The 14,739-nt window shown below is 51.3% G+C and overlaps 4 protein-coding genes across 4 annotated transcripts; 2 read left to right on the forward strand and 2 right to left on the reverse strand.

Moving 5' to 3' along the window:
* Positions 1–1,129: 1,129 nt before the first annotated feature.
* EI97DRAFT_384059 (uncharacterized protein) lies at positions 1,130–1,411 on the forward strand (the record flags this gene model as incomplete). Its single annotated transcript, XM_033795945.1, has 1 exon — positions 1,130–1,411. One exon carries the CDS (start codon positions 1,130–1,132, stop codon positions 1,409–1,411), a length of 282 nt encoding a protein of 93 aa, XP_033650775.1.
* A 389-nt stretch (positions 1,412–1,800) lies between these two features.
* On the forward strand, positions 1,801–4,190 carry EI97DRAFT_165328 (uncharacterized protein). The gene is made up of 2 exons (XM_033793385.1): positions 1,801–2,111; positions 2,161–4,190. The coding sequence occupies exon 2, from the start codon at positions 2,253–2,255 to the stop codon at positions 3,834–3,836; it is 1,584 nt and encodes a 527-aa protein (XP_033650776.1). The 5' UTR covers positions 1,801–2,111; positions 2,161–2,252; the 3' UTR covers positions 3,837–4,190.
* Positions 4,191–7,417: 3,227 nt separating this feature from the next.
* EI97DRAFT_461308 (uncharacterized protein) lies at positions 7,418–9,085 on the reverse strand (the record flags this gene model as incomplete). The annotated part of the gene is made up of 3 exons (XM_033801191.1): positions 7,418–8,301; positions 8,417–8,593; positions 8,650–9,085. 3 exons carry the CDS (start codon positions 9,083–9,085, stop codon positions 7,418–7,420), a joined length of 1,497 nt encoding a protein of 498 aa, XP_033650777.1.
* Positions 9,086–11,195: 2,110 nt separating this feature from the next.
* Positions 11,196–14,702, reverse strand: EI97DRAFT_436295 (uncharacterized protein; the record flags this gene model as incomplete). The annotated part of the gene is made up of 6 exons (XM_033799059.1): positions 14,409–14,702; positions 14,074–14,359; positions 13,797–14,010; positions 13,376–13,591; positions 13,110–13,328; positions 11,196–12,921 (listed from the first exon to the last, which is right to left on the reverse strand). Exons 1-6 carry the CDS (start codon positions 14,468–14,470, stop codon positions 11,198–11,200), a joined length of 2,721 nt encoding a protein of 906 aa, XP_033650778.1. The 5' UTR covers positions 14,471–14,702.
* Between the last annotated feature and the right edge of the window lie 37 nt (positions 14,703–14,739).

A 14,739-nucleotide genomic window follows, 5' to 3' on the forward strand; every position in this document is an offset into this window, starting at 1 on the left:
TGCACGGGCGCGTTACGCCAACGGTGCGAGTAATGGCATGGAACATGCTCTTGGATTCCCGGATGATGGAGTCTGGTCAACCTTTCTGTTCTACAGCGCTTTATTAAATTAGCCTAAGTCTGCGCCAATAGCCATGGATGCCCAGGTGGTTTTCTAGGATCCTGCTACAAGTGTGCTTGCTCTTCTCTCTGGCACATCCGCGTGGCACGTTGAACATGTTCGACGGCATTGTCTTTCGTCACACTCTCGGAACCCTCAAGTCCCTAATCAGGTACTGCGTAGGACGATCCCCATTGTTGGTTTTTGCGGGTCACGGGCTTGTCGGCGTGTTACAGGCGGTGCGCATACATATTATTACAGACAAAGTTTGCCGTGACCTAGTTGCTGATAAATCCCTGAGAGCACATTTTAATCTACCGCCAGGCATTATAGTTGTTTTGTTCGGCCGCGTTAGGCTGCTAGTCCCACGATCGGTGTGCCTTTGAGCAATTGCGCCAATAATCTGACACTGCTCGAGCTGGTCCAGCTTCCCAGCAATCCCGGCAAAGCTCATCATATCGACCAGCAGGGCGGTCTGCAGGACTTTTTGGGTTCGGCTGATGACTCCTGGAGTTTGCACCGTTGCCCTTGTGAGCGCGGTCGGCATCTCTCCCCCTCGCTACTTAGTGACCAGGGGCTTTCGAGCGGATCGTCTGCACCAGGTGTCGCACCCGTCATCGCTTCAAACGTTAACGGCGCCCAAAACGGGTGCCTGCGAGTCGCGGAGCCAACTGTTTGAGAGTTCAATCCAAAACTCCCTGTCGACTACGGTTGCATGACTTGTACGCTCAGGATCTGCCTGTCATTCCACGTGGGTTCCTCCCCCTCCATCTCCCATCCGCCATGACATATTTATATACCTCCCCACACAGGGGACGGACGTCCCTTCCCCCCACTGGCTTCCTTGATGTGCATACTTTCCTACCTGCTCTTTTAGCTCTCGTTCAATCCTCTTGCCACCCTGTTCGTTCGTTATCTCAATATCCTCCCATCCGACCCCATCACTCTACCACCAAATTTTCCAGTCCTTCGCTGTTGCTGCACGCGCATACGCAATCTACTCTTTATCCGCCTTCCAGATTCGACCAGCATGGGGGGTCACGCAGAGTATATAGACGGCTTCGGTCGCCTAACTCTCTCACAGGCTGTCTACATAGCTCAGAATAGCGAAGGCGGTGTCGACCAACGACTTGCAAATCACCTTGAACGAAAATTGTCCGAAGTGTGGCGAAAACTGCAAGCACAGCCCAACTCATACGTCTTCCCAGACGACGAATTCGCGCTCTTCAACTACTACAAATCACGGTTCGAGGACTCGGACGTCGTCAGAAACGCAACAAAACGGTACTGGGACAACCGCGGAAGAAGTTGACAGTGTGCTCTCTTCTCTCTCTGTACCGGGTCCTGAGCCTGTCAGCAGTACGCACTTGCCGCGACCTTACATTTCCCCTCATACTGACATGAACCTCGCCCAGTTCTGACATTGAAGTTGTCGGTTCTCGGGGTACGGTTGTACGATTAGGGTCCTTAACTGTCACATACCCTTCCTTGCCGGCGTTATCCAGTCATTCGCGTCCCATCCGGCGTTTACGGGCGTAAATCAAAAGCTAGGAGTGCAACGTTGTATGATCACGGAAAGCAACGAGACGGTAATTGGTAATTGAAGATACATCATAGACGGGATGGGTACGGCCGAGAATCAAGTTTGGCGACACCTGCCCAAGGTTGACGGGGGACTGCGTTCCATTATAATCTTCCTAATGCTAATGACGATTCCTCAAACGACTTTGGCGGTTCTTACGTCTCGAGAACACACCTTTCCACTTCTCAACCATGCGTTCGACAGTCGTGCTCCGAATGCCACTGCGCCATTGCTTGAGTGCGTCCAGGTTTCGCCTCCCGTTCTGAGCCCCGAAAGTCCGACTTGTCAACAGACTCTCATGGTACACACATTTGGTTGGTCATATGGGAAACCTTTCCTGGGTACGTTCAGAGTTCCCTTCCTGGCATACCATGTCCTTTCCCTTCAAGATGTAACATCACTGGCCTTCGAACAACAGAGTAGAAGCCGCGTACGACGCTAAGTTTGAGGTCTGAGAGCCACAACTAATGCGCAAGTAGGCGATTATACACCACCTGCCTGCAAATTTAATCGTGTTACGTTCAACTTCACTGTCACCTCGGCCGGACGCCAATACGACCGACTCGGATTGATGTTCTTCAACGACACCGAGATTTTCCGTACATCGACGGCTGAGCCTACACAGAACGGCATTATATGGACGTATATCAAGGACATGAGCAACTATCTCGCTTTGTTCAAAGAACCACAGAGGATAATCTTCGACCTTGGCAACTTGGTCGATGACACCTACACAGGCTCTTGGCATACCACATTGACTGCTACTTTCTTCGAAACTGAGGATGATATCGATGCTGCCGATATGATTATCCCTGTCTCCGCTAGGAAGTCTGCCGCGGACAGTCCAAGCGGGTTCGTTGTGCCTGAATCGAAGGCAGTGAATACCTTGAGATTTCCCAGGAATATCAACAAAGCTATCTTCACCATATCAGCATGCGGCCAGGCTACCGAAGAATTCTGGTGGAGCAACGTCCTTTCGTCGGATACCAAGGTCTTTGGCAACGAAACATCATTGTATGGCTATTCTCCCTTTCGAGAATTGCAACTCCTCATCGACGGTTCGTTGGCTGGTGTTGCTTGGCCGTTCCCCGTTATCTTTACCGGAGGTATAGTGCCTGGCTTCTGGCGGCCCGTCGTCGGAATAGATGCATTTGATTTGCGAGATGACGAAATTGATATCACGCCGTTCGTCCCCCTTCTTGCCGATGGCAACGAACATAGTTTCGAAATCCGTGTTGCGGGAATCGACGATGACGGCAAGGGTAATGGAAACCTGACTACTGCTATCGGCTCAAATTGGGTGGTCACTGGCAAGGTATTCGTCTGGCTTGACCGAGCTGGCACCATCACAACGGGAACGTTACCAACAATCTCTGCACCTGAACCGTACCTGGATCTCTATTCATCCGCCCAAAAGTCGCGTACCGGTACAGTGGACGCATTACTTTACGCGGTTAAGGTCGGTCGGAACCTTTCCATCAGTTCCACGATTGAGACTTCGTCGGGAACAGAACTCGCTACTTGGCAACAAAATTTCGTCTACAGCAATGAGGGCGAGTTTACAAACGGCGGCAACGATCAGGAGACTCGGCAGTATACATCCGGCTTCGACGCATCCTCGAACGGTTACTCGAAGACTTTCGACTATCCGCTCTACGTGTTTTCCACCTACAATGTCCAAGCCGGCGGAAACTTCACTATCCATGGCAAATTGGCGCGAGGGAAGAATGTGAAGAGGATTGGTCAATTGGCCTTTCCGTCTGAGCTGAAGACATTCAGTCAGACTCCGCCATATGAGTCCTCGTTCATCGGCACGTCTACCAGTGATTTACAGAACGGCACAGCCAGCTACCTTGGGGCGCCCGCGCTCAAACGATCATTTGGCTCCGGATCGACGGAACAAAGGTATTTTCTATACGGCGTGAGTGACTCGGCCACTGTGGTTCAGGATGCAACCCCTGGTCTTGCCGCACAAGGTATCACTGAGCTATATAGGCGCCACGTCTTAGCGGCGAATGATTCGATCCTTCTAGATGAGGAAACGTTGGCCGGAGCGGGGCTCAAGATGCAGCATAGCCAATCCCTCAGTGGAGATGACAAGCAGGTGTTTGCAGAGGTGGGGATCAGGAAACTACTAGGACGTGGGCCGTTCTGAGTTGGCATGGGTTGCAGCGGGTGAAGGATCGCATGTGCGGGCGAAGCAGCTTCACAGCAGCAGATCCACGTCCTTGCCCTTTCGGGTCTCGATTGGTCTTTCCTTTTCCCAACTTTCCTATTCGCCTACCGTACGGTTCAACAATTCTTGGAAACAATCGTCTTTGCCTTTAACTTTCCTGGAACTGGCCGGTCTCGCAATCATCATCTTACACTTCAGCTTTTCCGGTGCCACAGAGCTTATATGCCGGCAGTTATCGCAGGAGCGCAAGGGCACTATCCACCTCTCGTATTTACTGCTTGCTTTACCTACGCCAGAACGTCTGGATGCTCCGCTGCCTGTGTAATCCTTATTTCACCTTCCCTGCGTCTCACTCAATTTTAACTTTCGACAGTTTCTCGAGAACTGCGCCACCTAAGTGCAGATATCCCGTTGATACGAACTCTCTGACGGTTGAACCAAACGGTCCAGGCCGAACTTTCTCTGCCTAGGACTGCACTACTGCACTACTGCCTGAATACCAGGCTTCCTGGCCCGCTGCAGCGGGTCCATCCGTGTTTTCAAACGATTAATGATGGTGTTCTGATCACAGCATATGAGTGCAACACAAGTGACCGCGGAAGACGGTTCGTGAGCGCAAGGCGCAGAAATTCGGAACCCCTCAGCCTTGCTCAATCATCAGGCAACGTCGGACCTTTGCTGACGGTCATGTTCCACGACATGAAGGTGACAGCCAGTCGGAAGATCAGACTACAGGCAAAAGCATCCTTCGTCGGAATATTCTATGCACCCCACCTGGTGAAATCTTTCCTGGAGACGCCCTGTCCACCACCCTGGTGGACCTTCCCCGATCGGGCGCCTGCTGCATCAGTAGCACTGTACGGAGAACCTTGTGTCCCTCCCGTGACCTCTAATCCTTGTATACCGCCGGGAAGCAATGAAGGCCATGGATCGAAACCCTGGGAATGTGGGATGGATACATACCCGGGTGCTTTGCCCGAGCACACGACAACCGCGCTGAGCGCTGCTGCATGAAAGAGCTGTCTTTATATTTCCACAGACACTAAAGGCTGCTCACGAAAGACTTGGAATGAGTCACCACATATAGTTTCCGCGTTCCTTGCTGGATATAACAATGGAAGACATGGACAACGTGCAATACCCAGGACGTACTGTACCACCCAAGCTTGATTGAAGCGTGGGGGTACACCTACAACACATCCACACTTCTGAATTAACATGTTGCGGATAAAACATCCTAGCAGCCGGTGAACGCATAATACATCCATGCCTCACTTCTATAGCATGGGAATCCCCACGTCTCCCATCCGTGCCAGTTTTGTGAACCTACACATTCGGCGACATGTCGTTGCTCCCAACTCTCAGTTACACACAAAGTTTGACTTCTGCAGGTGTTTGTCCGTCCACGCATTGATACGACCATCTACCTAGGCTCTGGCGCAATCCCGCTACCCTCAGACCATACCCCTCTTAACACTTTGTTATTGGCGCCCTTCCTCACGTCGAACATACCGATTCCCTACTTTGGTTAGGTAGTGTTCCCCGTAGGAACTGTCAGACCGTGCACACTCGGACTACGGGAAGCCATGACTCGCAGGGACTGCAGCCCAAGCACAAATCTATCAGATCGTGCGATCACACGCATGAAGTCCTGATAACGAACAAGTCTGGCTTTCAGACGTTATTTGATACGATGAGGTCGACTTGATGATGAGGACTTGACGATGGGGAGGCATGGTGTAACACCATGCCTCGTCACGCCACCCCTCCTAAGAGTACCATTTCCTGTTTTCACAAATCCTCCAACAACACTGCGCCGCACTCACCATTCCAGATTCTTGAAACGGAGGCGGTAATGCGGTAATGCGTGTACGTACTTAACACAGGAGGCATGTATGCTGCATTTTGCGAACAGCGCTCTTGCAGTCCTCGGGTTGATACAGCACACCGTTCATCCTGCTTCTGCGGATGTTACGTAAAACTCTTCAAATCAGTGCGGAGCGGAAATGGCAGCCGCAAGCCTGATTTGCACGCGAAACCATGGTGGTCCATGTGTGGTGAGAGGGGGGGATGCGGTAAGTTACGGGCCGTGCCTTAAGATGCCGTCTTATGGGCGACATGAGTCGTGGGCTTGTCTGGGGAGCGGGAGGGAGGGTTTTGAGGAGAGGGAGTGTGAGGCTCCGGGAAGAGAGGGGAGAGAGAGAGGATATTGGCGCTGCGGTTGAGGGAGATGGATAGAGTGTCGATGGGAAACGGGTGGGTAGTGGTTTTGATGGTGAAGGGGGAATGAGGGAGAGAGGTTCGAGTGCTGGGTTCTGGGGACTCTTGGTCGTTGGAGAGCGTGATATGGAAAGCATATCTATCTGTATCTTCTGTTGAAGCGATAGTATTGGATATCTTGTCGCCAACTATCAAAAGCTGTGGGAAGAATGTGAATTGTTGCGGCAGAGCTTTCATGTGACTACTGTGTAAAGACAAGTTGAGCAATGGGAACCAAAAGTAGAGCATGGAAGTAGCGGGTCGTAACTCTGGGCGTTGGGCGATTGAGGGTCAGATTGCTTAAGTAGGGGTACCTGCTTAGCAACAGCAGCGCCTTCTCCAGTCAATATCTATGTAGGAGGGCCAAGAGGGCGACTGACCAGAAGGTTGGGATTGCATGAAGATCTTGCAATGTGGGAATTAGTCTCTTGAACTTGTTTTTGGTGAGCTCTTGCCAGAAGATTTGCTTCCTAATGCAGTTATATGAGTGATAGTAGACTGTATTTTTAGTTAAAACTTTACTATATACATAGGATATTGTGCAAGATCTGAAGGAATGTGTTGGCTGTAATCGAACGAGCACGAATCAGTGTGGGCGTATGAAAAGCGGATCGTCCCAGCTTCTGGAGACTTCACTGGATCAGGTTCGATATAAGACAACAAGTACAGATCCTGCGAATCGATCAAAGTTCAGCCTAGGGTCAAATGACGGTCATATCATCAATCAAGCTTGAGTGTTGGCAGATCTATTGCTGTGGATCGTTACCCATTGACTTGGCCGTTTCTGGATAGGAAAGATTCGGGCGCGAGCACTGCGTGTTTTGAAGGAAAGGTAAAGTGCGTCGAATCGAAGTACATCTACCTGATAGTGTTCTAAAGTCAAGCGACATGTCCAACCAGTCGCGGCATCACTTGTAACTGCACCAACTGATGGTCTATGTCAGTCTTGTTGGCCATGTATGTTGCGTGGCGCCGCGGTACGCTGACTCCGTGTATACACTGCGCATGCTCTTCCCAACGGTTTCCACTGCTCTACCCTCTATGCCCTCTCAAGTATACTCACTCCACGACCTCCTGTTTCCCAGTGCCTCGACTATTTTGGCCGGACAAGTTTGCCTCCTGCCTTGATCACCTTGGTCGGACTCCCACACCATGTCTTTCAGGCGCGGGCCCTGCTGTTCGAGATCGAGCAGAAAGTCCTGCCCCGACGCTGGAGGCGTAAGGCAACTTGCGTCGAAGCATCCCAGCGACCAGCCTCCAGTACGCCCATGCTGTTCCAAAACCTCCCTCACTCCTCCCTTTCACTCCCTTAACCTTCCCATCTCGAGCTCCTCCGAATCCCTCCCTTCCTCCCCATCTGCACTCATCAAACCCCTCACCTCCTCCCCCGCTGCTTCTTCATCGCCCAGTTCCTCCTTCCGCACTCCTCTATTCCCATCCTCCTTATGCATGGCCACATAAATCGCACTTCCCAGAATCAAACTACTCCCCACAATACTCAACAACCCAGGCGTCGTACCCCAAACCAATTTATCGAAAAACAGCGCAAACAGCATCTGCGTGTATACCATATTCGTTGCCCGTGAGCTCTTCTCCTGCTGCAATCCCGCCGCCAGCAGAAATTGCATCACGAATCCACATATACCGAGGAAAAGCAGGTACGCCCAGTCCCTCCAGCCACGCGGGATTAGGAAACCGACACCCGGCAGTGCAAACATCATCACGACGGAGACGATGGTGCACCAGGTGGCGAAGTAGTTTACGCTGATGAGCGGGTGGGCACGTTTGCCTATCCATCGAATCGTTGTGTAGGCTCCTGCGGCACCGAAGACACCTAGCATGGCTACGCCGACGGCGGCTGCGCGCTGAGCAGGAGTCACGGCAGAGTAGTCTGCTGCAGAGGCCGGGGCTGGGGCTGTTGCGTTATCGCCGATCGTAGGGTTGCTGGAGATTATACCGCCGTCTGGGTCTCCGGTAGACGGCGGGCTGGAGCCACTTGAGAGCGAGGAGAAGAGAGAGACAGGGCGCGCAATGAGGACGACGCCAAAGAGGGAGACGTAAGCTGCGATTTGCTGCATCCTGGTAAATGGCTCGTTGATGAGAAAGGAGCAGGCCCAACAGGCGAGGGAGGGCGCAAGGAATGTTATAACAGTCGCGTCGGCCAGTGGGAGATATTGAAGGGAGTCTGGCATCGGTTAGCCTAGGTGTTGAGAGTTATAGGAGAGATCAAATGGAGAAGCATAATGTTGCGGTATATGTGAAATGTAACGATAACAACATGCTGAAACTCTGATACTCACAATACATCCCAAAGACCCCAAAGAAGCCCGTCAAACCCCTCGCAACAAGCAGTGGCCTAACCTCCTTCATGCCAAAGGGGAAATGCGGCGTCTTCGCATACCACATGTATATCGACGCGCAAACGACTGTGATACTCATTCGCGCAAAAAGTATCTGGAACGGATCATAACCCTTTCCTGCGGGGCTCTGTGAGTATCCAGACCAGTACAGCAGTATAAGATTCTTCAAATACCTTCATTCCCTTCTATCTCAAGTAGCCGCGTTGTGACATTCATAAGCGTTCCAAAAATCTGCGACACCATCACCAACGCCAATCCCTTATTCATATCCCAGGATCTTTGTATCTTGCCCTTCCAAGAGCGCGGCCTGGTCGCCGGCAGCGGCGACGCCGCATGTCCGCTTGGGCTCCTCTCCACCACTCCCTCATCCACATCATCTGTATCAGGTATCCCAAGTCGAATATTATTCAGATCGTCTATGGATATGAGCGAAGGGGTCGGCGAGGTCGCACGTCCGCCATTATTGCGATAATCGAGTGAAGCAACATTCAGAGTGTCGGCTCCGGACTTTACGGGAATAAAGACGTCGACGTGGGGGGCATCGGTAATGTCAGTAGGTTTATCATGAGTGGGACTCGTTGTGCCTTGTCGCAGCACCGGCGGGCTCATAATAGCGGTTCATTTACTGCAATAATCGAGCGAGAGAAACTGAGATACTCTCTGGAATCAGAGAATGGCGGGGAGGAAAACATGGGGGCAATGCTGAGAGCCATGGATGATTCATTCGTGCATGGGCACGCGAGTGATGTGACGACAACGGCATGGATGGACGAAGCTATGCGGAAAGAGGGAGTAGGGTAGCTGTTGTAGGTAAAGGCCGTGGAGGATGCCGGCCTAACTCTCTGCAAGATATCCAATCCTACGAAAAGGACCCCGCCTTGGAGGCTTCGCACCGGTAAGGCGCCGCGAGCGATCCGAGAACCGGGGATGGAAGTCTTTCTTGCTTGCGATTCTTACTGATGGTGACTCCGTGACTGATGGCACCTGCTATGTTGATGAGAATGGCAGTTGCTCTTACTGCTACTGTGACAGTACACAGGGCATACGTCGGTGGCGCTATCCAGGTGTCCGGGGTTTATACCATTTTCGCACGTCCCGTCTTTCCAGAGACAGCGACTCCATCCGTCGAATGAGGCCGTCTCATTGGGACTGAGTGAATTATACGCAGTTCTCAGCAGTCATAGGCAGATTTATGTTCCCACCCTAGCACGTCCCAGTGAAGAGATGTTCATATCCCGGCTGACATACGCGGACATCATGACAACAACATATCAGCAGAGATAGTGCCGTGATCTAGTTTTTCATTCCATCACAATATTCTTCCACCGATTTAAATTTCAAACTGTTCATGTTGCCGCACTTTCACGGATCAGTGCGGATGAAACGGGGCGGCCGTTCACTGACTTGGAATCTTGCAGGTCACCGTACAAGTCTGGTAGAGAACGGGAGTGTTAACTTCAAAATCCTTTCTCCAGCCATTTCTGCTCTCATACTCGAAATTTAATACGTCGCGTTGAATTGACATGCCAGTGTCGCTTGAAGTCGTCTGCGCCAGCACTGGCTCACCACTCTTTCAAAATAATTGTACCAATGCGCACATCATAGTAGGGAATGGTCTATGTAGTCCCTACACACAATCCAGCCTTTTGAATGGCGAATGGTTGTGATGTTCGTTGCACAGCTCACGGTGTATCCAGCTGGTCCGGGTAGCACCGACATCTGAACACTTTGATCACGATTTTTAACAGGAATACCTCCAGGATCAAATCCTCAGCCTGTTTCAAACCCACTTCAAGGATTGTGGTCCATGCACTTGTGAGTTATGTTCAGTTTCTCTGTTAGTGTCGCGTCGCATGGCTGGTTGACATACTGATTGGGAAAATGAGGCAGTATGAAAGCAATCCGGGTATCTCACCTCGAGTAAGTGCAAGTTTCATGTTTCCCACACACGTAATATCTCTAGATACCTCGTAACTAATGGATGAATCTCCACTGCACACTCGATAAGAGAACTTCTGTTTCTCGTGATCATATGGTAGCGCAAGCGGAATGCAATAGCCTATCCTAGCGCTTTGCTCTTAGGCAAACGCAGCCATTGTTAGACATTATAAGCAAGGCTAACTCCAACCTGGAACAACCACATCAGTCAGATGCTTTACCCATTGTAGGAAACCAAAGGAGTGTCGGACTGCGTACTCCAAGCACAGCATCTGCGGACAGCACTAAGCTATGGTTGGCGCGCGGATTGCGTTCTTCGAAGAAGAGCACCTAGACACTGAACTGAACCCAAACACAAAAAGAAAAGAATATTATGGACACAGTAGGACTCGAACCAGGGCCCTCCACATGTCAAAAAGGTCGAGCAGCCGAATCAGTGCAATACTGCGTGACTCAGCCTCAGCCTTTGGAAGCTGCTAGACCTTTTCGCTATCCTGTTGTATTCAGGGCGATAATTATGGTAATAATTATGGATTATATACAAAACAACTGATCTTAGGGAGCTAGCGAAATGTTTAGAGAAGTTGTTGTTAGCAGGCAGCAGCAGGTTAGCCTTGTAGGTAGCAAACGGAATTTGCAGAACCTACGACTCACGAAAAACAAACGGAGCGAGGACTCTCTGGAGAGTCGAATATATCCACAATCTCACTACTACAGGGAAACGACCCGTCGTCCACCCACTACAGTAAATCAACAACTGAACACACAACCCCAAACCCCTCCCTAATCTTCCCAAACCGCCCAAAATCTACTCTCCTCTCGATGCAGCTCCCTCCTCCAAATCAGCCCCGGCGCCGCCATAACCGCCGCCCCATGCCTCGCTCTCAACTCCTCCAACGCACCGTTAAGCTGCCTCAGCGCTGCTAGCACCCCATTCAACTCCCTATACTCCGTACTCTCAACGGAAAAGGCGCCTTGCACGTTCAGTATCAAAGGAACTAGCCGTGACACATTAGGTGGTAAGCTGTAGTGCCATGAAGCCTCAGCCCAAGCGGTAACAGCACCTCTGTCAGCGAGGAAGCGGGAGAGAGAGGGAAGCCATGAGAGAGGGGGCTGAGTGGCCGTATCATGCTGGGTAAGAGCGCGGGCGAGGTGGATGGGCCAGCAGAGTGTTGCGTATCGCAGAAATGGTGTGGATTCATCGAACCTTTGAGGTACGGCGGCTGTCTGCTCCTCTTCGGGAGATTCCATCGCCACGTCCTCCGTGCTTGGTGTGGCTGAAGTGCTCTTGTAGCCGCTGTCGCCTGAAGAGCCGGTACGAACGGAGGTGTCGCTGCGTGGCATGTGGCTGGGCCCTTGTGGACGGGTAAGTGGAGGGGGAGGTTGTAATGGACGTTTCTGGGTTGCGTTTGTGAGATATAAAAGACATCGTGAGGCGAGGTGTCCATGCACCCGAGCTTCGCTGGACAAATTGAATTCTGATGATGGGCAATCGGCTGATTGTAGGTATTGTCTGACGGATGGGTGGGCGAAGTACACGCCGTATTTACTGACATCGACAAGTCCGCCCGTGGCTGCTGGCAGTTGTTCTAGGATAGCTCCAGTGGGATATTGTGCAGTAGGGTCTCCAACAGGGGAGGTGATAGCTAGAGCAGAGCGCAGCTGGGGAGTGGATAACGGATTGACCGGAGACGTTAACCAACAAAATGCGTCAGCTGCCAGTGTTCTCTCGTCATAGATCTTGCGCTCGAGCGTTGTGAGAATTAAGTGATACAAAGATTTTAGATCGGCGACCTGGTGGATCTGATTCAAGAGTAACAGTCGGTCTGATGGGAGAAGATGAGGCGACTGGAGATATTTGACAAAGAGACTAGCCTCAAGGAACGACCCATTCCAACTTTGCGCTATTCTCGCAATGGCGGAAGGATCCACGGTTGATCCAAGGTACCCTATTTCGGCGATGTGTTGGAGATTCGCAGTCAGATAACCATCGAGGTCGGATCGGTTCTGGTTTGGTGTTAATGTTACTACATGAGGAGAGTTCGAAGCCCAATTTTGATACTGTAGAGGTATATTGATTCCGGGTCGACTGAAGATGATGATACGAGCGTCGCTTTTATGACACAGGTCGGACAATGTTACCAGGAGTAGCTCTTGATCACTACACTCGTCTACACCGTCAAGTACGAGGAATGTAGGGTGCTGTCGAAGAAGCAGAGAAAGAACAGCGGAGAGATCATCAAAGGATGCTAGGCCTCTGCCAGACGTTTTGCGTCTCAGCGATGACAAGGCGTCCACTGTTGAGCGGTCGTGGCGGTGATGATGTGCTAATTGAACCGCGATCGCACGAAATGCATCGGCAGGGTCCGTACAGCGAGGATGATCGCCGATGAACTGGAAGAAAGCAACAGTAGGTGGATCGTCAATAACATTGAGATGCTCACACCCCGTACTCAGATCCTGTATGATCCGAATTGACAGACATGTCTTGCCGAAACCGATTGGTGCTATAGATCGTTAGAGTTCTTTCATCTGCATAGCACCTGAACTAGAACCGACCGCCAACAGCATAAACAGGTCTTACAAGGAAATATGAACCAAGCGGCGTGCAATGTGAGATGACAGCAGTTAACGGTGGAAGATGGAGTAGAGTACCAATTCTGATCTCAAGGAAAATACCACCGATTGAACGCACCTTGTACAAATAGAACTCTTCCGTGCCAATCAACCCTCAAACTGTCCAGATCGTTCGCATTTCGTTCACCAAATGGAGCAGTCTTCCATGCAGAATACTCTGGTGTTTCCAAGAACCAGTTACAGGAGCCGTCAAGTACCTGTGTGAAGCGATGGCGGTATATATCCTGGTAGATGGAGTCGCTCGAGAGCCACGACTTCACCTTATCGATTCTTCTCACTACAACAAGTCAATATCAGTCGTCACTGGGGAAAGCGCAGGCTGACCTCTGCGTGCCATATCTTCGGCCTGAGCTTCTCTTATCGCTCCCTCCTGAGGCTGGAGTAGGTCGAAATACTCTTTTCGACACTGTAACAGCGATCCCTGGTCGGATAGACCCGTCACTATCCATTCTCTATGTTTCTCAAGTCGCCGGAGTAGTGTCACAAAACGTGAATCTAGAGGCCTCCAATCTGCAGGTGTATGATGTCGCAATCGGGCCCCTGCAAAATGTCAGCACCAATATTCAGTCCAGGACAACACAATGCCTCATTTCCTCGCCTGACGGCGTCGTTTCAGGCGGGATCCGCGCCGGCCGTGTGTGGAACCGCCATGCATGTCCAGAAGCGGGAAAAGACGTGGTGGCGTCGCGAAACGGGCAGCCTATTGCGTTGGACCTGGGAGAATCCTGTACGTAAGGAACCATACCTTTGGAAGCCCTTGAGAACATGCAGTACAGGTCCAGGAAGAATTGGACAATGTCTGCATATACGCACGACAATAGGAGCAACCCTTCGCGTTGTGCGGCAAGAGAGAGAGAGCTGTAGGCGTCTTTCCTCTCCTGGTATCGTGGGAGACTTTGAGTTAAGGTTTCGAGCAGGTCACACGCGGCTTCAAGGAACAGGACATAGTCACTGCCAACCTGGAACTTTGGTCAAAACACACACATCACGAAGTGCGCCAACCGGGCTCTTTCATTTCTCACCTTGAACACTAGCCGAACCAAGCCCCAGAACCAACCCAGGCAGTCCGGCCTCAGCTGAGTGAAGCCACCGACAACTTCAAAATAAGGTGCAAAGGAGCGTGAGAAAAGGGTTACTTTTCTTGCGCATGCCGAGAGTGCACGAGACTTTTGCTGGGAGGAATCGCAGATGGAGTGCAGGTCCTGGACCAAGGATTCCACCGTGGTGTGGTGGCGGAAGGCCTTTCGATCTTCTTTTGAAATTGTGTCCTGAATCGTTTCTATAGCTTCGTCGAAAAGAGGTTGCGGACTGGCTGTCAGATGTTGATCAGGATTGATGAGAAACGGCATGAACATACGTTGCATCAGTCATTGCTACCTCAGGTACGGATGACAGCATATTCTCGGTCGGTTGAGGCATGAACTCGAAGAACACATCGCTCTATCCATACACGATGCCATTGCCCTTCCATCCCGATGAGGTTGGCATTTGAGGTGTATCGAGATTGTAGAAGAGACAATCAGGAAGTCCTCTTGCTGTCCGCTGTGCGAATTCCGGACTGAAGGCTGATCTGCAGCCATCGTCGTGGGTGGCAGAGTGGATTGCGTGGGGCGGCTGAAGCATGGACAAACAAGAAGACAAGAGGCTCGATGAAGGTGGAGATAAGCGGGATGTACCTGCAGAAGCAA

The sequence above is a fragment of the Westerdykella ornata genome (assembly GCF_010094085.1).
Source record: "Westerdykella ornata strain CBS 379.55 unplaced genomic scaffold EI97scaffold_29, whole genome shotgun sequence".
NCBI classification, from domain to species: domain Eukaryota; kingdom Fungi; phylum Ascomycota; class Dothideomycetes; order Pleosporales; family Sporormiaceae; genus Westerdykella; species Westerdykella ornata.

Coding starts and splice junctions, on each gene's coding strand:
- EI97DRAFT_165328 (XM_033793385.1), top strand. CDS start 2,253: ATGTTCTTCAACGACACCGAGATTTTCCGTACATCGACGGCTGAGCCT.